Source organism: Colossoma macropomum, unplaced genomic scaffold (assembly GCF_904425465.1).
Source record: "Colossoma macropomum unplaced genomic scaffold, Colossoma_macropomum, whole genome shotgun sequence".
Taxonomy (NCBI): domain Eukaryota; kingdom Metazoa; phylum Chordata; class Actinopteri; order Characiformes; family Serrasalmidae; genus Colossoma; species Colossoma macropomum.
The window spans coordinates 1,533,901-1,559,871 of NW_023496050.1; the positions used below are offsets into that span (position 1 = coordinate 1,533,901).

General features: G+C 36.4%; 1 protein-coding gene across 1 annotated transcript; it reads left to right on the forward strand.

Moving 5' to 3' along the window:
- Positions 1–5,083: 5,083 nt before the first annotated feature.
- On the forward strand, positions 5,084–15,950 carry LOC118804516 (immune-associated nucleotide-binding protein 9-like). Its single transcript, XM_036565007.1, has 4 exons — positions 5,084–5,229; positions 9,620–9,667; positions 10,085–10,717; positions 14,806–15,950. The coding sequence occupies exons 1-4, from the start codon at positions 5,214–5,216 to the stop codon at positions 15,843–15,845; spliced, it is 1,737 nt and encodes a 578-aa protein (XP_036420900.1). The 5' UTR covers positions 5,084–5,213; the 3' UTR covers positions 15,846–15,950.
- The last annotated feature ends 10,021 nt before the right edge of the window (positions 15,951–25,971 follow it).

Below are 25,971 nucleotides of genomic sequence, written 5' to 3' on the forward strand. Positions count from 1 at the left end.
AAATGTTTGTTGTATATACCAACATGTACTAAATTTTAAAACACTCATAGATGTTATAAATTGATTTCTCTGATATTTGAATTCTTACTGCATGTATCTAATTTTTTGTGTTAATTCACAGAAAGAAATGCAGGCTATTCTAAAAAACCCTTATTGGAGACATGAAATACAGAGGCCAAAAACTGGGAAAACCTTCTTAACAGCATTGAAACACAGTGAAGTGTTGCACAGCACCTGGTTATCAGACAACTTTTTAAAAAGTGTTCATACTGCCCTCTAGTGTTTCAGGATATGCTTCACATACACTCCAGCATATTATGGCTCCTCCAGGTGGAATTAATCATAATATAGCACTGAAGTTTCTTGTATGTCTAAAGCCTACGCCAAACAACAGATATAATGGGGTGGGATCACAATAGTGCCATTTAATGTGTTATGGAATGAAATTCTTCACACAATAAAAAGATGTAATTGTTCAGTATTTAACCAAACCAGCAGCCTTAGATTAATATGCTTCTAACACAGACCAATGAACATCTGCATATACATTACTAATGTTTTACCTTCTTTATCTCTGAGTTAGTGAAGATTTTTTGTGATCAAATGTTTTTATTTTCTAAGTGAAACTCCAATATGCTGAAAGCATCACCATGCAACATAATATGTGGTCCTGACAGCATCCACAAAATAACTTCTGAATGTTGCAGTTAAAACATTGTCTTAGCTAACAAGTAACCTTATATGAACACTATTTGAAATGATAAACATCCTTAAAATGTTCTTTGACCATCAGATTAAAAGGTTTTTTTTAAACATTATAAAAACCTGTAGGTAACCTTAGCCACAGTTACGAGAACGTTCCTTGCTAGCTGGGCAGTGTTTTTTTGGTAAGCCATGTTCCATTTAACCTGGATTAAACACATAAAAATCTCAAAATTGAGTAAAGTGGTATAGACCATTTACCGTCTATCAAAGAACACTGTGTACTTACCTCACAGTTCAAGTGATGGGCTTTGGTGTGAAAAACAGATGAAAAGCTTGTTCTGAAAATGTTCTGGACAATCTATTCGATAAAGAAAAAGTTTCCGTTATTACTACAACTGTCTGTACATGAACAGTGGATTAGCAAACATTACTCTCCTGTAAATGATGGACAGACAGGAGCACCCCATTTCTGCAAGCTCCAGCACCTCCTCATACAACCTGCTGCTGGATGTGTGAGCAACGTCATTGGCTGTCCATCCCCTCCACAAACACCTTCTCCAGATATCTACAGTATTTATCCTTTCAGTGAACTCTCTGTTAAATTTCAGTACAATTTTTGAACACAGGAAGTAAATTAACAAACAGAAGAATGTCTTTATAGTAGAATTTATTATTTATTTATTTATTAATTTTAAATGAATTAAATAATTAAATAAAAGAAATAAAATAGATTAAATGTAAGATTAAGTTTACATAAATTGCATTTATTATTTCTTTATTGTATATTACAATAAAGTATTTTGAGCTAACTTCTTTAATTAAACAACTCCAAGTCTCTTGGTTTGAGGGTTCAAATGAAAACCTTAATATGCAATTTTATATGTGTAGTCTTTGGTGAATGTAGTCCACAAAACTGGTAATGCTGTGATTTTTCAAAATAAACACACTTCCAAAAAGTTGCCTACGCTTCAGTTCATAAAGAAAAAATAACAAAATATATATCCATGTAAATGCTAAATGTATTCCATTGTGTTTTTTTTTTTTTGGTTGTTTTTTTCCTATGACTATTGGGACGTTTTACAATTTTTGGGATACTTTGCTGTGTTCTTAAATTCCACAGACAGAGCAAGCATATGAGGGGTACAGATAAAGTTATCCTCCTTGCAGATTTTGTCGACCTCATAACATACAGGAACCCATTCCATAAAGCTCTTATGCAGACTGTCTGCAGAGATCCTCCTCATCTAAGTGTATAAAAACGTGCAACGTTTACTATTTCACATTATACTATAAACAGATTTACAAAACTGCAGGATACATAATAAGTTGTAACCACTTATATGGCCAAAGCAAACTGTTCTCTGATCAAGCATTTTTTAAAAAAAAAAAAAAAGCTTAAAAAAAGAGCCTTTTAAAAAAGAAGACATCCACAGTCAGGTCCACCGGAACCAGGGGGGCAAGCAGGCATTTCTTACTACCTTGCTGCTGCTGCTGCTGCTGGTGTTCCCTCTCTACTGTTTTTAAACACACTCAAGCTGATCACCATCGGAGGTAAAAACAAAATAATAATAATTATTATTATTAATAATAATAAAAAAATAAATTAAAAAAAAAACAATTAATTTGAGTGAATGTTTGCAGTTCGTATGCATGTTTTCTTTTATTCATGGTCATGATTTCTTAAATCGTTCCCTGCATTGTTAGAGACCATCACACAATTACAGGAAAAAATGATCAGCATCAACATTTTAACAAACTCAAATTAAACACACACAGAAACATTCATGTGGGATGAGGTCAAATGGCAAGAGAGTGTAATAGATCTATGGATTAGATGTAGATATGTTAATGTGAGGATGTTGAAACGCTGATCGTTTCTTCCTGTAATTGTGTGATGGTCTCTAACACCACAGCTTGACGTGGTAGCAGAAACACTGTGAGCTGCAGTGTCCTCATAAACTCCCAAATCAAAATTAAACCTGATGAACATCTCTGTTCATTATCTTATCAATCTAATACATCAAAATCCATCAGACAATATCGGAGAGCTGTTAGCAGCCTATATCTACTACATTTACTTTGTTCGCGCACAAATAAAAAAAAAACAAACATGCGTTCAGCTAAAAATAAAACATGACCACGATTAAAAGAAAACGAGAGAACAAATTGGAAAATCATCATCACGAATGGAAAAAACATACCCACGAAGTAAGGAAGACGTGCATACGATTAAAAGAAAGCGAGGGAACAAATTAAGAAATCATGACCACGAATAAAAGAAAATGTGCGTACCAACTGTAAAAGGTTAACTCAAATTAATTAATAATTAATCAATTAATTATCTATTCCCTCCAGGGCAAGGTAGAAATGCATTGCTCTGTAATAATAAATATACCAGCCTTGCTTAAAATGAACACATCTTTCCAAACTGTAAAAATATCATTTTGATTGTGGTTAGTTCCACCTCTGCAGCATCCTCTGGTTCAAGTGCTATAAGCGCTGTTATAGGATGACGTGTCTTCGTACCAAAGTACCATGACATGTCATAGTATGCGAATCAGTCAACCAACTTTACCACCCCCTGAAAACGCCCTACTTGTGCCGCACTCACACAAGAGCCTACAGTGAGGAGATAACTACACTCACTCCATGAGCTAAATATCCCCAGCACCACCTTACAAGGCTGCAATATGCCAGCTGTCTGTACCAACTGTAAATGCTGTGCTGCCGGTGTTGCATCCGATTCACAACTTTCCCTTCACAACTCAAACTCTCGGGCGTGTGACTCACTTAACAGAAATCAATGGCAAGAAACACTGGAACTACCGAAAGCGAAGCGGTTCAGGAAAGGCTAACATTAAATGGTCATTGTTACCGACTGTGTCAACCTCTCGTCCATACAGCCTTTCTCGATCTTTTTCTCTCTTTCCGTAGTTCCAGTGCTGCTTGCTGTTGATTTCTGTTCAGTGAGTGCGGCGCCTGAGGGTTCGATTTATGAAGGGGAATGTGAATTTTAGTGGGAACTCAATCAGATGTAACACTGGTAAGTGCCATGACCAGCTTGCAGAATGTAGGGATTTAGGGCCACTGCAGCAAACCCTGGATGACAGGTGACGCAGTCTGCAACCTTGATGTCAAACTGAATGAAACTTAGACAGTGTTCAAAGAAATCCACTTTATTCATTCAGGATTCAGTGCATCTAAAAATATCAGGATTCAGGTTAAATCGAACATGGACCTGCTGAACAGATAATTATAAGTGAGCTGTCACGGTTTTAGGGGATGTTCTATCATTCGGACGCCTCTCTCACTCGCTGCTAACTTTTATATGGCACTACATTAACTCTTTGACGACTTGAGTCAGTGGCTCATACTGTTAAGGCTCATGACGCACTGCCTAATTAGAAACACCTTCCCTTGTGGAAGATGGAGACAGTAGTACAGAGAAATCGTCAACCTCGTATGTTGCAAAAGTGCTATTTGATTCTGTCACTCTCCATATTTTCTGGTAGCTAACATTAACTATAAAAACACAGCAGCCCGGCCTGCCTGGTTTCCCTCGCAGCTCCAGCTCCAAACCCAAATATCACTGCAGTGCCCCTCCCAGCGTGCCCCTCCCATTTTTGAGCATTTTTCAAAGTTGAACCAGGGGTGGGTGAAAAGAGTGGGGCGTAGTTACTCTTTAAAGGCAGCATGAGCTTGAGAGTCGAGAGGGACAGAGGGCTCTTTGCTTTTTCTCCACGTCACCGCGCCCCTCCCCGCTCCCCAGCTTGGCCGCCTGGATTGAACTTAACCCTGTGTTCACACCAGTGAGAGGTGGCAGTTTCTGGTGACAGGAGGCGGCACAGATGTTGGCAATGTGACAATGTTGAGTGGAGTTTAACTTCATGCAAATAAGGGAAGCGATGTGCCGACTACCAATTGGAATTGAGCAGCGTGGTACGCACTTTATCTCTGCCACTGTGAAATGGTATGCCCTTTGGATCCTAGATAATTGTTCCTACTAGATGTGGAATAATAGCGGTGATGCTTTCGCTGCCAATAGACAGTAATTGCAAAGATCATACAGTGTTTTCATCACAAACTGTGAACAGACACCAGGATTAAATAAAAATAAGCAGGATTTTTATTTTTAGCAGGATCTGATTTGTATTTGGCGTCAGTGAAACCATGGCAACCAACCATCAGTCCGTTTTCAGAAATGCCCACAGGCAATGAGCAATCAGTGATTTGACCGACAAGCGGCCTTGTTGTGGAACAGGAGGCAGGGCCTGGGCTGCGGAGTTCGGGATTCAAGTCATTAAATAAAATGTAATAACACTGTTCAGACTGTTGTTTACAATGATGGGTGTAGCAAGCGTGATCTTTGAGCTGTTGTAAATTTATGAACTTTAGTCAGATAAGCAGCTTCCAGTGTAGAGCAGAAACTGAGAAGCACCTGACAGTCCTTCCCTTAAACATCAAAACAGTTTAATCTGGATATGGCTTAGGAGAAAATCTTCAGCGAAATGGAGTCTGATATCCGTAAGTATTCTACAGTGTTGCTGAGCGTTTTATATGTGTTATCTAAACTGCTTATGTTTTAGTCTTGTTGACTGGGTAAAATCACAGTAGAGTACACTGTCATCTCTATGAAAAAGTAACATAAACGATATGTAGATATGAATTATGATTTAACTTTAAACTGCTTTCACCATTATAACGTACTTAAGTATTTTCAGTTTTAAGAGTGTGCATTCACGTGAACTGCACAAAATTAGTTGCAGTGCAACAATCATTTTACATCAAGGCTCTGCAGACGTTTAATTAGCATGTTAGTCAGATAACTTTATTTTTATACTTAACTTTATTAAGGGCCAATTGGTTAAGAGTCATAGCATATATATGGTAAACATTAGAGAATTGTCCTTATTTGCCTCAATTGACGATGGCACAAGATACTAAAACACAGTTTCAAGCACAACATAACACTTTCCTGGCTGTAGCATGGCTTATTCGTTTCATTAGCTAATGATTAACTTTGGGATCACCTTTAATGTGTAATGGACCTGGATTAATTCCTGCAAAACTAAATAATGAAAGGTCTGGGTTACATCATTTGTCAAATAAAATAATTTTAAATTCCCTTTTAAGTGAATGTTGTGTTCAAAGCTTCCAAAGCTGAGAAGTTGAACACACACCTAAAATTTCTATGTGCAATGCCAAACATTGGGTGGAATGGTTTAAAGCGTGCCACCACTGGACTCATGGAAACAAGTTCTTTGGAGTGATGCATCACACTTCATTATCTAGCAATGTGATAGATAAATCTGGGTTTGGTGGATGTCTGGAGAACACTACTGCAGAATGCATAGGACTGACAGTAAAATTACATGAAAGGGGATAATGGTCTGGACGTGACAAAGTTGAGCGGAGTTTAACTTCATGCAAATAAGGGAAGCGATGTGCTGAGTACCAATAGGAATTGAGCAGCGTGGTACGCACTTTATCTCTGCCACTGTGAAATGGTATGCCCATATTGACTTTTTTGGTAGGTTCGTGAAAAAGTGGGTAGGCCAGCTTTGTAGAGATAACTGCCAAATGTGCAGACCCAAAGAAGACAACATGACTGAGATAAAATCGGACACATGAGATGCGAAAGGGAAAAACAACACAGCGAACTTAAAAACCTAAATCTTATCATCATAGGTAAAGCATATTGCCATGGTGAGCATGAAAAAAATGTTAATGATCCATTCATGTTTTACCTTTGATGCACTGAAGTAATGTTAGATGTTTGCTTTGACATTTTTACAAAGCCCCTCTCAGCTTTTGTTGAAAGAGCTTTGTTAGTAACAAATTCACAGAAGACTGACAACGATCATGGTAGAAATCAACACACTCTACGGGACAGAATCTCACTTTTAAACGCCCTCAGTTACACCTTTTCATCTTTTAATACTTATTCTTTTCATATTTGATCCTGTTATCTGTCTGAGCAGGGGGGGATGAATAAATCTCATTAAAAAAAATAATGATAATAATTAAAAAATAAATAAATAACAGCCAATCAGAGTAGTTCAGGTGTTGGGACTAATGTCAGCATTTTAACTCTTTTCATCTTAAAGCAGCCTGTTTTATGCACTTTAAAATATTGTTTATTAGCATGTTTGTAACATATTAGCAGAATGGTATGTATAAATTTTGTTGATATGTACCATTCTTAGGATTTATTGGCCTGGAATATTTCTGGCATCCATTGATCTAATTTCTCGAGTAGCACATTTGGTTTTCAAAGGTTTTTTTCTCTCTTGAAGTGAAAATGTAAAGTTAGACCTTTGAGACAAAAAGCTCTGTTTAACCCCAAAATATATTATTTGATTGTATTTACTTCATTAACACACAAAGTTATTCATTGGAGTTTCACTGGCTAGCTAGCATTAGCATTATATGTTAACAATATTAATTATTGGGTAAAATTAAGCAATTTCTCGTCTTGATAGACATGCATTTGTATGTAAGTTCTAAAATTAGGAAGTTACATCCACACTATACATCTAATAATAATAATAATAATAATAATATGATTAATTTAATTTACATATCAGTAGCTGATGAGATCAATTGATGTTGATATGATAATTCACAAAATTTACATTTCAAGTGTTTCTGTTTTGCTGTCATAGTTTTTTGTCACAATTTATAACAAATTGACAAGGGTCTCACTTTAAAATATAATTTTAAAACCTCATTTTAAATCTATAGTATAATATTTTTAGGGTTGCCTTTTGAAAAATAACATCATTTTTGAAAAAATTAAGCTCTGGAAATTATTTGACATAAATTATAAATTTTCTAAAGCTTAGAGGACAAAAAGATGCAAGATTCACTAGGAATACCCATCATTGTAAACCGAAAAGACTTTAACTAACATTGTTTATTTTTGTTCTAACAGGACAGTCTGATCGAGTAAAACAGCAAGATCAATCAGAAATGACAGAACTGCATGAGTATGATCACAACAGAAGGAACAGTTTAAGCTATCACAAGAAATTTTTTTTTTACTAATTTCCAATAGCTTTTTCTTGTTTATTCAACTACTAGGTCTAATTAATGATGCAGTTTATATAGATTTATAAGCCCAGAATATTTTTTGGGTCAACTGATCTAATTTTTTGAGCAACATATATGGTTTTTGGAGGCATTTGTGTAAAAATATAAAGTTAGTCCTAAAAAATCCCCAGAGCAAAAGCCTCCCTTTAGCCTGTTGCCAGAAAAATACTATTTGATCAGATAAACATCACAATCATCATCCAAATTACAACAATACGTCCAATAATAATAATAATAATAATAATAATAATAATAATAATAATACAGTTTACATAAACTGTACATAATCATGATGAACAGTTTCTGCTTCTATTTCACTGTCTTTTGTCTTTTGTCAAATGTCATTAATCATTAAGACAGATGTTGAGAGAGGCCTCAATTTAAATTTTAGAAAAGAATATTTTTAGGGCTGTACCTGGATTATTATCACTATGTCTTAAAAATTCAAAGACGGGAAATTATTTGACAAAAAAAAATTATAGATTCTGTAAGGGTTAGATGACAAATAGATGTCAGATACACCAGGGGGCTTCATACCTCAGGCAGAGGGGCTTCTTGCCATGATAGTGGGGCAAGATGGCTCTTTCAAATGATTCCTTTCTGTGTTATAAAAACAAACAGCAATTTATTACCAGATGGACAGATCTAATGTAGAAAGTAAATTTGGGGGATAATAAAACTGAAATGTGAAATTCAGTGTAAACTGAGAAAACTTTAACTAATATTGTTTATTTTTGTTCTAACAGGACAGTCTGATCAAACAGAACAGCAAGGTTATGCAGAAATGACAGAACTGCATGAGTTTGATCAAACACAACAGAAGAAAATATTTTAGCTTTCACAACAAAAAAATAGTATTAATTGTCCTGCACTAATTTTTCTTTTCATTATTATTATTATTATTATTATTATTATTTATACTGACTGACATTATGTTGATAGCACTATAAGACATATTTAGTTGAGCTCAAATAAGAATGTTTGTTGTGCTAAGAAGTGCAACTATTCAAAAACTTACTGGTAAACACTCGAGTTGTATGAACTTTTCTTCCTTTACATTTGGCAGACGCTCTTATCAAGAGCAAACGTTTTTAACAGCTTTAATCATGTTACACCGGTAGGCAAATGTAATGCTAGGCATCTTGCCCAAAGATTCTTATTGGTGTAGTCTGATGTGCATTAGATATAGTTCATCAAATTTATCGTCTTCATTTTAAGAAAGAAAGCTTTGATGGCTTCATAGGTTCAAAAAACTTAAAACTTAGTATTACTCTGACTTTTTGCTTAAATAACTTCATAAAATAGTCAATGAAACTTTTTTGTTAAGTTGTTTTTTTTCAGTTAGGCAAGGAAGTATAAATAATTTATAACCAGAACATTTTTATTTATATAATTAAATATTTCAGCATAACAGTGGTGCAGGGTCTGAAAGTGTTTATGTGATTCACAGTGGAGACAGTACAGTGCCCTCCAGAACTATTAGCACTCTTACATTCAAAATACAGGGCTTTTCTTTTCCAAAGAAAAAAAATAAAAAAAACTTCCAAAACTTGAGCTATGATCAAAAGTCTTTGAGAAGAGACAGTGTTTTCCAAATTCCAAAGTTCATCTTAGATTTCTACAAAGCTTCAGTGAGTACCCATCACTTCATATTACTGGGACAGAAATATGAGGTAAAGCTGACAGCCAGAAATCAGGAACTGCTATTAATTTAAGCTACAAAGCTGAGAGTCAGTTGAAGTGAGCAGTATGAAAATCTTGTTTTTTGCTATGCAACTTTAGTAAAGCAGAAAATAACATGTATCTCGTTCTTGTGGTGCAGATCCCTCACACTTTTGGAGAAGAAAAAGTATGACCCCACCTCCCGATAGTAAGTTACATTGCATGTATATTCATTGAAATTGAGACTGCACTGCATCTTTGGTATCACAGCTGGATGTTTCCCTGTTGAATAAGTGCTAAAAAATGCTAACAATTGGACACAATGATTAAAACAAATATCACTGAAAGTTTCACACCATTTAGTAAATTTCATGGCCCTTGAAGCTACTAACTACAATAAAACTCTATTAGGATGTTTAGATCTAAGAACTAGGAGTTTCATCTTAATACCTAGTATTTTTTCTCATTTAGTACCGTGCACTAAACAAGCACAGACATCTTAACAAAGTGCAAATTGTTAAGAATAACATTTAAATAAATCTGAGAATAACCTCAATAGAGCAGTCATTATAACATAGTAAAGCATGTTGAGACAGTAAATCATACTTTCTCCATCATTGTCTAGTGTCTGAACTGAGGATTGTTCTGCTGGGGAAGAACAGTTCAGAGATCAACCGAGTGGGAAACTTCATCCTGAGCAGAGACGCATTTGATACTGAAGCTCCTCCTCCTTCATTAGAGCAGCACAGTGAGAGAGCCAGAGGAAACGTGGAGGGAAGATACATCACCCTCATCAACACTCCTCACCTGTTTGATCCTGAACTCTCTGCAGAAGAACTGACTCATAGAGTGAGAGAGTGCATGTCTCTGTGTGCTCCTGGACCTCATGTTATAGTGCTGGTTCTACAGCCATGCAGCTTCATAAAGGCAGACAGAATCCGAGTGGATCTCATCTGCAGATCTCTATCAGAGGAGACGTATAAATACCTCCTGCTGCTGACAACACAGAACAAACAACCTGTAGATCCAGTTCAGGAGAACATCATACAGGAGATGATGGCAGAATGCAGGAACAGACATTTAGAGTTGAGTGGATGTAGCTGTGCTGCAGTTGTGGAGATGATGGAGGAGATGATTAAGGAGAATGAAGGGAGCTGCCTTATCTATGAGGAGTTTGAAGATTCTCCACTTGCAGTGGAACACAATAAGGCTGACCAAGGACTGGGACAACAAGAGTATGGAAAAACAACAGAACTGTGTAAGTATCCTCAAACTAAGCAACTGAGTAATTTTATTATCTCCAACAATGATTTAACTTAACATAAGGCAAACAGTAAAACTGCACTGTTTATGGAACAAAATTATAGTTTATAGCTGGTGTATAATTGGCTGCACATTGCGTATGCTATGTGTATGTCAAAAATATGGCACTTACAATTTTTTGCAATTGCTTACGCATTTGTTGCGCAATTTGGCTCATTGTGTCAAAACTCTACACAGAAGCCAAATAAGACACATTTGGAAATAAACATCTCTTGTTCATTTATGTGAAAATGAAACTCTGCAGTGTAAACCTAAGAATCCTAATTCAAAATGGCATTTTTGCAGCAAAATTATACACACATGCACCATTTGAATTACTCATTCAAAGCAGCAATAACACACTTTACACAAAATGACACTCCTGTCTTTGGTACTTTGCATACATTTTAAATTTCTTATATAGGCTTCTGTGAAAGATTGTTCCAGTTTAGTAACTCTACATGCATTTCTACGAATACAAAAATAGAAAGGCTTCAGAAAACAACTTGAGTTTTTTGCATGAAAAAACACAGAAAAATATAATTACAGTACAGTATGTAATCAGTACAATATGTAACTGTATACTCATGGAGAAAAATGACAGCACAATTAGAGTGCAGTGGTATAAACAAAAATTATATTCTATGAGATTGTAAGGGATGGGGTGGATGGTTTAAGGGTCTCGCCTTCTGTTAGGGTCTGGCCACATCACCTTATCCACATTGCAAGCAATGTCATCTCTGGCTAGGCAATGGGGAAAATATCACCTTGCACGCCATATCCAACCCTGGACTAACTCCACCTCAGTGTCCCTGCAGGCCTCTTCCATTGCTTGCGGAAGAGGCAGGTGGGCATGTGGTTGCTGGTCATACACTTTCCAAAACCAAGCTGAAATAATTCCTCAATTGATTGAGAAATGGGGAGGAAGGAGGCAAATATAAAACTTTGAAGTTATTGTGGTTGGTGAACCAGTCCCAGACCAGAGCCGCCTGATGGAAACTAACATTATCCTAGATGACAACAAACCTAGACTTCTCTGATCCACCTTGTACAAGTGCATCCAGAAATATGATTATGTGTGCAGTATTGTAGGGACCTAGGGTGGCATGGTGATGGAGAACTTCTTGCAGACTAATGGCAGCACTCAAGGTGATATTTCCTCCATGTTGCCCAGGGACATTCACAATGGCTCTTTGTCCAGTTTTGCCAGATTGAATCCAGCTTGATCAATGAAAATGAACTCATGATGCTGTGCAGCTGCATCAAATTCCAGGACTCTCTGTAACAGAAAATATACACACACTATACCGTGAATATGGTGTAACTCAAAACACGGGACTATAATGGTTATATTTCCACACAAGGTTAGGGGTGGGTGTCAGACACATTCAGTCAAAACTACAAACTACAAGGTTGGTGCCCCCCTGACAGACAATCCCCCACTCCTGGAAGGGGGGGGGGCATCTGCCTATATCATGTACTGCTTTGTCTGAATGTATCTATGCAGTGGCAATAGGACACAATCTACTGTCATTACTGCCATTACAGTATAGAGTAATACAGAAAAATACAAAATCAGAAATGAGTCTTTACTTGTAAAGGGCTTGACAAGAATCGCAGTGAACAGGCATAGGTCAAATCCAATAGAGCCAAAAGACAAAAAAAGACAAACATAACAAAGGCAACCAGATCCAAAAAAGGCAAAGGCAAAAAAGGCAGAGTCAGAAAATCCAGAAACAGAGTCAAACACAATAAACAATTGCAGGCAGGAAATGCTCAGTAGTGCTACTAGGAGAAGCAATACCTTGCAAATAAACTAATATACAGCCCGGGCTTATAAACTAAAGTAGTCACATTAAACAGAGGAGGTGAAACATACCAAGGTCTAGGATGTCATCCGCAGGCACCCAGCACTGCTCCTCAGGGCCATAACCTTCCCAGTTGACCAGGTATTGTAACTGACCTCCCTGTCTTCTGGAGTCCAGCAACCGACGTACAGCATAGACTGGGGGTGCACCAGCAGGTGAAGCCTCGTCCAATGGACCTGGGACAACAGGTTTAAGCAGGGAAACATGAAATGAACAGGAATCACAATAACGAGGAGTAAAGTCAAGTCAAGTTTATACATAACGTCATTAATTTTTTCAAGAACCTTGAATGGACCAGTGTATTTTGGGTTTAACTTCTTACTATCCCTCAGCAAACCTGAAGTCCCGAAGTGGATAGCCAAACCCGGTATCCAGGCTGGTAGGAGGGAGTGTCACTACAATGGACATCCACTTGCTGCTTATTACGTCGGGGCACTACCTCAATCCTCTGATACATTTCCTCCCAGACTCCGTCACTGTGTCGCATCCATTCATCCACCATGGGGACGTCAGAGGAAATTCCAGTCCATGGGGCAACAGGTGGTTGAAATCCTAAAACACACTGGAATGATAGCAGTAGTGGAACTGATTAGGGAGTCAGCTCATACCAAGTAGCGAGACCAGTCACTGGGGCTTTGATGGCAAAAGATCCTCAGAAACTTCCCTAATTCCTGATTTATTCCCTCACACTGTCCACTGGATTGCAGATGATAACCAGAAGTCAAGCTAACAGAGACCCCAACATGCTCAAAGAAAGCTGACCAGACCTGTGATGTGAACTGAGGTCCCCTATCAGAAAGGATGTCTTCAGGGAAACCAAAATGTCTAAATACCTGGTGGATGAGCAGTTTAAAAAACAGGAGTTGAGTTGAGCATGAATGAAGTTTCCCTCCACTCGAGAGTTGATCAGAGCTGAAACAACAGAAGAAATGTTCTGACAGTATACAGTTACAGGCATGAGGAAAGACTAAGAAACCAACCCCCTTTGTGGGAATACTCACCACATTAGCGTGTGGAGTAGTCTCCATGCACTTTCCAGGGATTGGCGCCTGAGGACTATGCAGATGGCCGCAATAGTCATGTAAAATACGACCAGTGCCACCGCAATACAAGCAGAGTACTCCATTCAAACGACAAAACCTCTCCTCAGCTGATAAATGTGAAGAATCACACAACATGGGCTCTTCTGGTTCTTGGGTTTCTCTAGGCACTGAGACTGGTAATTTAACTCTTCTTTTAACACTTTTTGAACTTGCACATAGTCATGTTGAAGGTCTTTGACTCTAACACTGTTCCTCTCAGATGGAACCCTGTACAGCTGCTTCATGGTAACTCGGTGTTAACAGAGTGTTAATATACTGACATCGTTGATGGTATGAAATTTTTTGTGATCTACGATGATTTGCCTTCAAAGTTGATGTAGGCAGAGGGTGTTGTTTGCCTACACTAGATTGACAATGGCCACTTCGTTTTATTGGTGAAAAGACATTGCCTTCCATCCTGAGGAGGTCGTCTAGTAGTTCTGTAGAAATAGCAAGAACATTTTTTCACAAAAAATGAGCTGCAAAATGCAGAAAACACTTTCATCAAAATGACAACACACTGCAAATTTGTAGACACTCTCCAATTTAGAAAGCACTTTATCAAAATGATGACACCTGAACTACATTTCACAAATGCACTACAAATAAAGAAAACACATGCAACTTCAGAAATGCTGCAAAGGCAGTCACAATACAATGGAAATGTTTCTGAAAGATTCAGAGGGCTCAAACTGAGTGGAATATCTATGAGGGAAAATCACTGAGAGGAGTATAAGACCATTGACACTCAGTAACACTTGCATCCCAAGCTCATAGTTAACCTGACTGACTAGTTTGCTATCTAACATGTATCTAACATTTGAAAGCACGATTAATTATCATTTTATTAATTTAATATTTTTATATTAAAGAACTGTTGATGTGGAAAGACATTAGTTATGTTTAGATGAAAGTTCAATAAAACCTCAATTTGTACACTACATTAAAAATGAACTTAATAAATGAATATATTTCAGGTTGTTCAGATTTTTCTCATATACATTGTGTATTGAATGTTGTGGACTCAAATAGCACTCTTTAATGGAATGACTCAAAGATCTCTTTTTCTTCGCATTTTCATGCCTTTCATTTAGGGGCAAGCGGTAATGCTGTCAGGATTGTGCTGCTGGGGAAGACTGGCACAGGCAAGAGTGCCACAGGAAACACCATCTTAGGGAAAAAAGGTGCATTCAGACAACATCTTTCCTCTAAATCAGTTTGCACAGTGTGTCAGAAGGAAACAGCTGAAGTCAATGGAAGGCAGATCACTGTGATTGACACTCCTGGACTGTTTGACTGGAAATATGGAGATCAGGAAGGAAATCATAAATGCATCTCTATGGCAGCTCCAGGTCCACATGTGTTCCTGCTGGTACTGAAAGTGGCACAGAAACTTTCAAAGGAAGAAAAACAAGTAGTGGAAATAATTCAGGACATTTTCGGTAAAAGATCTGTATTATACACCATGGTGCTGTTTACTGGAGGAGATCTTCTTGGAAAGATGTCCATTGAAGATTATCTTGGAGAACCTGGATCTGATATTAGGAGCCTGATTGAACAGTGTGGTAACAGATACCACGTCTTCAACAACATGGAGACCAGAGACCAAACCCAGGTCACTGATCTACTGGAGAAGATTGACTCCATGGTGGCAGTGAATGGAGGGAACTGCTACACTAATGAGATGTTCCAGCAGGTAGAGAAAGCCCTACAAGAAGAACAGGAGAGAGTACTGAATGAGAGAGAGGAGGAGATAAAGAGAGTGAAAGAACTGAGAGTCAGATATGAAGCTGAGATTGAGAACATAAGAAATAAGATGCAGGAAGAAAGAAGAGAACAACGATTCAGAGAACTGCAAATTGAAAGTGAGATGATAGAATATGAAATGAGACAGCAGAGACAGTGGTGGAGGTGGAAGCAGGTGGAGGAGAAGAGGAGAGAAGAACAGGAGTATAAGTGGAGCGAAAAAATTTTTTCTCTTAAAAGAATAACAGACCTAGAAGTGAGAGAACAGGTAGAGAAGGAATTTTGTGCCATACTAGATGAAAAAGTTAAAGAAGCAAGACAAAAAGGATTTGAGGAGGGCCTTGCATTTGCACAAACACAAAGAAGAAACCCATGCAGACTTATGTAGATGGAGTTCTAAACCTGAATTTTAAGTCAAAGTAGGATAATATGGTTCTGAGACATGTAAAATTGCTTACAATATAATAAATTCCTTATAATCTCTGTTCTTATATTTTCTTTGTATGTAATTTGTTCACTTGCCAACAGAAGTCTTTATTGAAGTGACCACAATTTTACATTTACTTATAGAATTTTTAAAAATATTCAGTAAATTCACAATACTGTAGAATCAGCTTTTACAAATGCACATATGAACATGTAAAATGTTTTACCTACTTTTGCTGGACAAATCTTAGTATGTCCTATACATGTATATTTGTTAAATTACTCATATTACCTTGCTTCAATTTGTTTATTTTACTTTGTACATTCTCTCTCTCTCTCTCTCTCTCTCTCTCTCTCTCTCTCTCTTTTTCTTTATGCAGTATCACCCTTTTTACAAGTTGCATTACATTTTATGAATGTTTGATGCTTGTTTGTGTGTGTATCACAGAAATTCTAATAGCTAAGATAAGAACTCTACCATGTTTGAATAATCCAATTTCCTCCAGATACCGAGAAATTGATTGCTGTTCTTCTTCTTCTTCTTCTTCTTATTATTATTATTATTATCATTATTATTATTATTATTATTACCTTAATTAGTACGAATACTATTAATTATACCCTACTCTTTCTGATATATATTATATATAGCCTGGTTAGAATATAGTCACTTTTGCTCTCACTGAATATCGGTGATAAAAATTGAAAACTGCATGTGAACTTTATGCTCATATGATGAAAATAATGTTGTAGAATTATTGAAAGAACATATTTTGAGAATATAAGAATATATTTTGATATTTATTGTGTCCATTCCTGTAGCCATGATAAACTGTGATGCTTTTTAAATAAAAATCTTTCTTTAAAGTCAAATGTGACTAACCACAATTTACCATAAAAATAATTCTATTAATCTGAATTAATTATTTAAATTTTCTGACAGCCTTATTTTACACTAAAGTTAGGATGCTCTAACTAGTACCACTTTGAGAATGACTGTGACTGTGTATGGCACTAAAGAAAAGAACAAAACAAAGAATTACCTTTGTAAAACCAATGTACTTGCTACAAAAAATATGCTTTTTTAAATTATTTAATGATCATAGATATAGATATTATAGATAAATAAATCCCTTAATTAAAATAAAAACTTGCATCTAAAGCTTCATTCAGCTAAATGCACATAAATGTGTATAATGTTGTGTGTGTTGTCCAGCAGGTTTGCTATAAATATCTGCTGTAAACTGTTCTAGAAGCAAATTCAGCATTCTATGATATGGTTCCTTTAAATCTGGACAGGACAAATCAGTCAGGGCTGGCATTAAAACATTTGAGACTTAAACCCCGATGGACCACCCCTAACAACACCCCTGGTTAGCAATATTACTTTCTGTTTTTACAGCCTGTTCCATTATCATGTGATTTAGTAGCCCCTCCTCCATGCACTTTTGCAGCAGCATCTTATTCCCATTTGGGAGTGTTTGAATCATTATGAGAATACAGAGATTTGTTATGTTGATGTGTTGATGATTTATGTAGAACAGAGTAAAAATCCTGATTATGCTGAGAAGCTCTGTATGGATCACAGTTTAATGAAACCACAGCAAAACACTCAACCAGGAAGTTAAAGACAGAAATGAAAATGGAAACATACTCCTCCAGTTCTGTAAGCAGAAGGATAATGTCACTGCTGTTCTGTTTTCCTTTTCTGCTCAGGTAAGTGATGTATCATTTATCATGTAAAAGACTGATGTTGAAGTAGATTTAAAGTTATATATATATATATATATATATATGTTGTGTGTTTACATATTGAACTTGCGAGGTTCTACACATTTACCCTACATATTTATAAAAAAGTGCAGCTGTACATACATGAAAGTTTTCACCTAAATTACTATAGATGTGTAAACCATATACCAGACATTACTTGTAAGTATTGCAATTTACCTATAAAATACTAAGTAGTTACTATACGGTAAAATAGTGCTATCCAATGAAGGTTTTTTGATTGTTTTTAGAATCCTCTATTTTAGTGGGAAACATAGTTGATGGTTAACATACTTCATTTCCTTCAATACATTTGTAACTTTTTGGGCCTTGAATCTTCTAGAACTAGCTAACCCATTGCATAATGTTTTTCCTTTTATTCAACTTTGTTTGTTTGTTTATTTATTTAAATAAATTACCATTTTGACAATTAATTAATTGATTAATTAAAATTATAATTCTTAACTCAGATTTTTAAGAAATATTTTGAAAGAACAAAATGGAGGTAACTACAATCCCTTCAAGACAGTTTTTATTCATTATGGGGCATCATGTGGTGCAGTTCATTCCTCATTGAGATAGATAACTTATTTTTGAAAAATATTTTTCAAGTGTACATTCAGCAAAAGGCTTGTGACAACTGACAACAAAAGACATTTTTAGATTTTCTGATGGTTTCATCCTTTATTTAGCAAAAAATGTCCCACTTTTGCTGAATTCATGCTACATAAAATGATTCACAATAAATACTTGCTTCCTATATTTTTATGTAACATCAAAAGTATATCTAATGGATGTGAAAAGCACCAACAGTTATAGAATATAGACTCATTTCTCATTACCAAGGCTTTTATTAACTTGCTATTCTGTCCATGATTTCTACTTGTAGTACCCATAGAGCAGTGCTTGTGTTAAGATAACATGCATAATGCAGTGAGAGCTCAGTGTGTCCAGCTTCAGCATAGGTAAGAGAACACATGATTACTGTGATTACTGCATATATGGCTGTAAACTCTTGTAATTTGGTGAAACTTAAACATAGAATTTCTATGTTTAACATGTTGTGAACTAAAGTGAATGTGTGATGAAATTGGAAATTGAGAATTTCATGCAGGGGTACACTGAGTTTCCATTTTATAAGGCACTCCTATCTTGTACCTACATTCACCAGCCATCAGGTATCAGGTAAAGCTACCAGATGCAATAGGTGACATACCAATTTGAGTGCTTGCAAAGCCTTTTCAGACAGTCATATATGGAGCTCAGTCCTTGGTCTTTCCTGGACACTTTGCTTCACCTCCACATATTCAGCTGCCTCACTGTCCTCAGAGCTGTCTTTACATTTGCACCATTAATTACTCCTTACTTCATGTTACTGAATGATTAATTATTCATTTTCAATTTTTGTGTCCCTTCAAGCAAAGTGATGATCTTTACTACTTTACTACTACTATTAAATTCATGATTAGGACAGCTGCCTTTAAAAGCATAGAGATGAAATATGCACATATTGACAGTATTTGTCACGCTATTATCTTATTATTTTAAATTTTAGGGTGGTTTTGGGGTGATACAATGCAAACCCAATCTTGGATCTTTTAACAACCTGTCATTGGATGAGATGTGCAAGTATGAAATATTTAACAGTCTTAAAGTTAATTGATAATGTAGGTGTATTTTTCACTTTACTTAAGAGGATACAAAAACAAGTAGGGAGAAATTAAGACTAGACTTAACTAGTCAAGTGATTAAGCTGTAATTGAGCTGTGAACTAAGGACAAACTAAACAATCAGTTAACAATGTACTAAATTACTAATCACTAAGTACTTAATCAGTAAGTATTGCTTAATGACCAGTTAATCAATATATGAATAATGAGTATTTAATTACTTATTAGCATATACTTATCAATTAACTTGCAACCCTTAATGGAAAGTGTTACCCATTCAGTGGTAGAAAGTGTCAGAGGGTCAAGAAGCTGGCCCAACACTGCCCTCTAGTGATAAACAGAAGCACTATGACATCATCTCACATCAGCAATAATAGTGTCTAGGAGCAGTTAATGGATCAGGTCAGAGTCCATTTAACATTACAGAACAGCAACAGGCAGTGTTACAGATGACTCAGAGTTTTCAAATAGTTATTCAAAGTCATGAGTGAGTAAAACTTTGAAGAGTACATTAAGATTTCTGATGAGCAACTTAATAAAGTATTAATATACATATACATGTTATCTGAAAAGAATGCAGCCCTTTATTTAGAAGTGTGGTTGGACTGTTTTGCTAAAGGTCTGTTCTGATCTGCTGTGTTAATTGTTTTGAGAGTACTGAGCTTAGTTTGGAGCATGTGATCCAGGTGTTAAAAAGGGGTAGAGGAGTTCTTCAAACTCATTATTCATGAATGAGGATTTAGTCAAAATAATCAAAAGATTTGTTGATTAAAAAATAAAATGAATGCAGCACGCTGTGATCTGCTTTAGTTAGAGTCTAGTCACAGACTGCTCTGATTCAAGCACAACAAAAATAATAGAACAATATGGCTTCTTTCTTATTTAATTTACTCCCAAATTTAGTGTTATATGCAAGTTTTTCTCATTACCTCTTACAACAAGCACAAATAATCACAAACAGCAGGGTGGAGATGTAGAAGAAGAGGAGGGCCTTTTTTTAAAGGAATACTGACCCTTTAAGCTCCTACAGAGAGAGATGTCCAAAAAAGGCTTCAGTCTTTCTAAATAGGAAGTGCTCTATATTGCAGAGAAATGTGATTTCTAACATTCAGATGTTGAATAAAGTAAAATAAATGTTGTTATTAGTAGGTCATGCAGAAATCAAGGAAGCCGCAGATCCATGAAATTAGAACTGCAAGCATGTCAAACAACACTTATTTACTTATTTATGTACTCACCCTCCTGAGTTGCAGGGGGTGCTGGAGCCTATCCCAGCACACATTGGGTGGAGGGCAGGAAACACCCTGGACAGGTCGCCAGTCTATCACAGGGCAGGCACACTGACATACATAGTCACAAACACACTCACACCAAAGGCAATTTAGAATCTCCAGTTGGCCTGACTGCAGGTCTTTGGATTGTGGGAGGAAAATGGAGTACCCAGAGGAAACCCATGCAGACACGGGGAGAACATGCAAACTCCTCACAGAAAGAACACTGATCAAACCCAGGCTCTTCTTGCTGTGAGGTGACAGTGTGGAAACAAGGTCACACTCTTTTTAAAAAGCATTTTCGTTTTATTGCATGTAATTTGTGCAGAAATGGAAACATAACTATAATTTCTGTCATTTGTCAGTTTTTTTATTTTGAGAATTCATCCTCATATGAAATAACAAAACTGAACATGCATTTCGTCTGCTAACATTTAACATTTAATTTTTATATTCAGATCTTAAAGATCTTTAAAGGATCAAGTGTGGAGATCAGTGTTGGAAATTCTGCATGGTTGAGTGTCTGCTTTGCAGTGATGCGTTTTCTCCACCTATGCTCATATTTTAATTCCTTCTACTTTCAGTTCTATGAGTGTGTATGTGTGTGATTAACTGACCTGCAGAGCCACTTTACTTTCCAAAGCCATGGAGGACGCTGAGACGCTTCAGCATTGGGGTAAGATTTTTTTTTCCATTTTACATATTTATTACAACTATAAAAGTCAAGGTTCACATGCAGACCTTTATTATATATTCAAGAAAGTTCCAATGTTCATTAAGTCCATTAAGTCATCAAATAATCAAAGTTAAGTGCAGGTCTGTTTGAGGCTGAAAATTACACAAAATTAAATAAATTAACTAAAATATACTGGGTTCCTCAACCGATCATTTAGTTGAAGCTGAATGGTAAGGGGTTTGGATTAAGGTTTTAACAAAGTTAAACTCAAAACCTAAACTGGCTTTTCTCGTTTGGAACAGACCATCAAAATTAAAGGCTGATGTTTACATGGATTCAAATGTTTAATCCATTTTAAGTTTGTTTTTCATTGGGTTTTATATTATTTCATATTTGGTTTCACCATTATTTGTATAATTTAACTAGTTGATATGATTTAATCATTTTAAACAATACAGTGTTGGTGATAAACCTCAGTGTAAAGTGTATTAGTCCAGCTATGCAGTTGCCAGGTCTATGGATTGGCGGCATAGTCAAGGGGCAGTGATGGCCAGTGCCATCCTCATCTGAAGCATTGCCACCCTTCTGGCCACCCCAGTTATTCAAAATGAGACAATCAGTCAATGAAACAGTCACTGGAAAAAGCTAAGATACCCACCCAGTGTGAACTGGTTAAGCTTTACGGTGAAAGTTTGCAATCAGAACAGTTATTAATCAGAGTCTTATGATGCTGCACACAATAATCAGCATAGCTTGCTGTGGATGAAACACATCTGATCATAACGTTACATCATACTTTGTTGTTTGGCTTTGGCTAACTTTGTCACAAGACTCATTACCTCTGGTGAGAGTGGCCTAAACTTTTGAATGTTGTTCTCTGAAACTAATGCAGTTAATTTAAAGTGTACATGAGTACACAAGTGAGTACATCCCATAGTATAGCATTTATTTATTACATTTAGTTTTTCAGTTTACTTTCAGCAATAATTATATTGTTGTAATATGCACAGAGTAAATTATTATTTTTTAACAATGTAGGCCTAATAGAGTCATAGTCTGAAATATTGGCACCCTTGCATTCTACATAAAAATATACTGGACAATATTGTTGACATTGTTTAGAAATTGTAAGAGAAATTAGGATTTCAACAGGTAAGGCTCCTTTAAAATGTTATTAAACACATATATGAACAGTTACAGGTGTAGACAATATAGAAGTCATATAACCAGTTTAAATATAGAAAAACTGAGATGATGTTTGTGTTGTGTGTCTGTATGTGTTCACCAAACAAAAAGAAACAAAAGAAGAGGAAAGGATTGTCTGAGGATGCAAGAATCGAAATTGTAGAAAAGCATGGGCAATACCAAGGCTAAAATTCCCTCTCCAGAGACCCTAATGTTCCACTGTGAAATTCAAACACTACCAAAGAATTTTGGAGAGTCCAGCACGCAGTGTCAGTAGGCTGGATCTCCATCAGAGGTCCTGGGTCTTTCAGCAGGATAATGATCCAAAGCATACATCAAAAAGCACTCAGAAATAGTCTTAGATAAAGCGCCAGACTTTTCTGAAGTGGCCATCAACGGAGAGATCTCAAGCAGTGCTTGTGAGAAAGCACTTGGTTTGCAAAAGAAGAGTGATCCAAAATACCAGTAAAGAGGTGCAAGAAACTCATAAATGTACAGGAAGTGCTTGATTTCAGTTATTCTTCCAAAGGATGTGCTACCAAATATTGAGTTAAAAATGGCAATAATTTTATCAGTACTAAGTTCTGAGTGGAAAAAGAAAGTATTTTAATATTATTAGTCAAATAAATGACTGTGGAAAGCTTCTTCTGACAAATTCAGCTGTTTTTGGAAAGAATAAAATCATTTTATAGCAATATTTATTTATATTTGGAAGAAAAACTGAAAAGGTGGCAATATATCTGATTATGACCTTATGTGATCATTGTTTCATTTTGTTTTCTTTTGTCACCCCACAAAAAATTACTAGAATCTAACCTGTTGGTGCAGTTTTTGATGTTTAATATTAGACTGTTTTTTGGACAACTACGGAATGATGTTTAAGAGAATTATATAACAAATTCCATGTTCTTATAGTCATTATTATTCATAAAAGTGTTAGATGAACTTAGTTATGTTTCCTCACACAGTTAACACGGTAAAACATTCAATGGTTATATCCTGATGGGATTTCAAACAAAAGAAAATCAAACTTTCATAATATTGTAGTGGAGGGGGTTCTCAGAATGAGTGGTTAGAGGGTCACAGTCCCTCAGCTTATTGGCTCAACTCACAGAAATGGCATGCAGCCAAAGGGGAAAACATAGCACAGCCCTCTCTTAGGCTAGCTCAAGCTCTACTGTTTTTCCAAAAAAAAAAATAAACTACTACATCTGTTTTCAGCCTCCCAAAGTCCTTTAAAACAGAAGTATCCTGAAATCTGAACCACCCAGTGAACTACATAACCTAAAAATACAAAGTACTTACAAAGTGGTATAACTAAATCCCAATACTTACACAATAGATAATACAACCCCATTTCCAAAAAAGTTGGGACGCTGTGCAAAATGTAAATAACAAAATGCAATGATGTGCAAATCATTTAAACCATATATTTCATTGAAAATAGTACAAAGACAACAAATCAAATGTTGAAACAGAGAAATTTTATTGTTTTTTGAAAAATATATGCCCATTTTGAATTTGATGCCAACAACACATTCCAAAAAAGTTGGGCATGTTTACCACTGTATTTCATCACCTCTTATTTTAACATCACTCTGTAAGCGATTGGGACCTGAGGAGACCGACTGCCATAGTTCTGAAAGTGAAGTGTTTTCCTACTCTTGCATAACATTTCAGCTTCAGGATTTCAGCTGCTTAAATGTTTAGGGTCTCCTTTGTTGTATTTTTAATTTCTTTCTCTTTTAATATGGAGCAATGCTGTTGTAATGCATGCAGAATGTGGTTTGACATTGTCTTGCTGAAATAATCAAGGCCTTCCCTGAAGAAGACGTTGTCTGGATGGCAGCATATGTGGCCAAAACATGTATATATCATTCAGCATTAATGGTGCCTTCACAGATGTGCATGTCACCCATGCCATGTGCACTAATGCACCCCTATACCATCATGAATACTGGCTTTTGAACTGTGCACTGATAACAAGCTGAGTGGTTCATCATTCATCAAGACAAATGTTGATTCACTTCCCCTCAGTCCATTTTAAATGAGCTCAGGCCCAGAGAAGGTAGCAGCATTCCTGCACCCTGTTTATATATGCTTTCTTCTTTGCGTTTTAGAGTTTTAACCTGCATTTGTGGTTGCAGTGATGAACTGTGCTCACAGACAGTGGTTTTTCAGAAGTGTTTCTGAGCCCATGCAGTGATTCCCACTACAGAATCATGTCTGTTTTTAATGCAGTGCCGTCTGAGGGCCCGAAGATCATGGACAGCAAATACTTGTTTTTGACCTTGTCCCTTGCATACAGAGATTTCTCCAGATTCTCTGAATCTTTTAATGTTATTGTGTAGAGTAGATGATGAAAAGCAAAAGTTCTTTGCTATTTTATGTTGAGAAACCTTGTTCTTGAATTGTTGCACTATTTGATTGTGCAGTCTTTCACAGAGTGGTGAATCCCTCTTCATCTTTACTTCTGAAAGACTCAGCCTCTGGGTTGCTCTTTTAAACCCAATCATGTTGCTGACCTGTTGCCAATTAACCACCAGGTGTACCATTACACAACGTTACCAGCCTTTTGTTGCCCCTGTCCCAACTTTTTTGGAATGTGTTGTTGGCATCAAATTCAAAATGGGCATATATTAAAAAAAAAGTTTCTCAGTGTTAATATTTTAAATGTTTTTTGTACTATTTTGAATGAAATATAGGGTTTAAATGATTTGCACATCAATGCATTTTGTTTGTATTTACATTTTGCACAGTGTCCCAACATAATGTAGCGCTTTAGGCTTACTTTATTTGGGTGAATGAACTGGTGTTCTACAAAAATATAGCAGCACACAGAGGAACATGTTTTATTGCTCTAGGACAGCCAAGGGACTTCGATAGGTTTCGATATTGGATAAGTAACAGCAGCTGCTTCTTCACTTAAGCTACTGAGCTAACAAGTGTTACACTGGATGCTGATAAGGACTCCTTCTCTTCTACACAAGGTGTTTTCTCCCAGGTGGATGATGTGCCAGCATACTTACTAACTTTGTCAGAGAAATATATTTTCAGCTGTCCAGCGTTTGTAGCAGTGTCAGTAAACATGTTTATGGTTAAACTTAAATATTCTTTTGAGCTAAATAAAATGGAATATAATGTAGTGTCTTGGGGAAGAACCAGAGGGAAACCCTCCTAGGTCACAATTACTATGATCAACACAGTTGCACTAGTAACATCAACAACAACAGCAACCAGAGCAACAGTACCTTTTTAACTGGAAAGTGTGGTGCCTCCTGAGAGCCTCTCTGCATGGCCACTTTGCATGGCCATGTCTTCTGTGCTCCTACGCCAGCGCAGCCACTGGTGGGATGCCACAATATTGTTGTCTTTCCATTTGTAGTTAATGTTAATCTTGTAATTTTAGAGTGCTAGAACACTGTTTATTATATTGTATTGTGCTACATACAATTAGGAAAGCTGAAATAATGTGCGCCTTATGCTTCTGGTGCAGATCCATCAAACATTCGAAGG

What these genes read in the sequence shown, in the direction of transcription:
- LOC118804516 (XM_036565007.1), top strand. An exon ending in TATGACCCCACCTCCCGATA is followed by an intron (nt 9,668 to 10,084) that starts GTAAGTTACATT and finishes ATCATTGTCTAG; the next exon opens with TGTCTGAACTGAGGATTGTT. An exon ending in TGGAAAAACAACAGAACTGT is followed by an intron (nt 10,718 to 14,805) that starts GTAAGTATCCTC and finishes CCTTTCATTTAG; the next exon opens with GGGCAAGCGGTAATGCTGTC.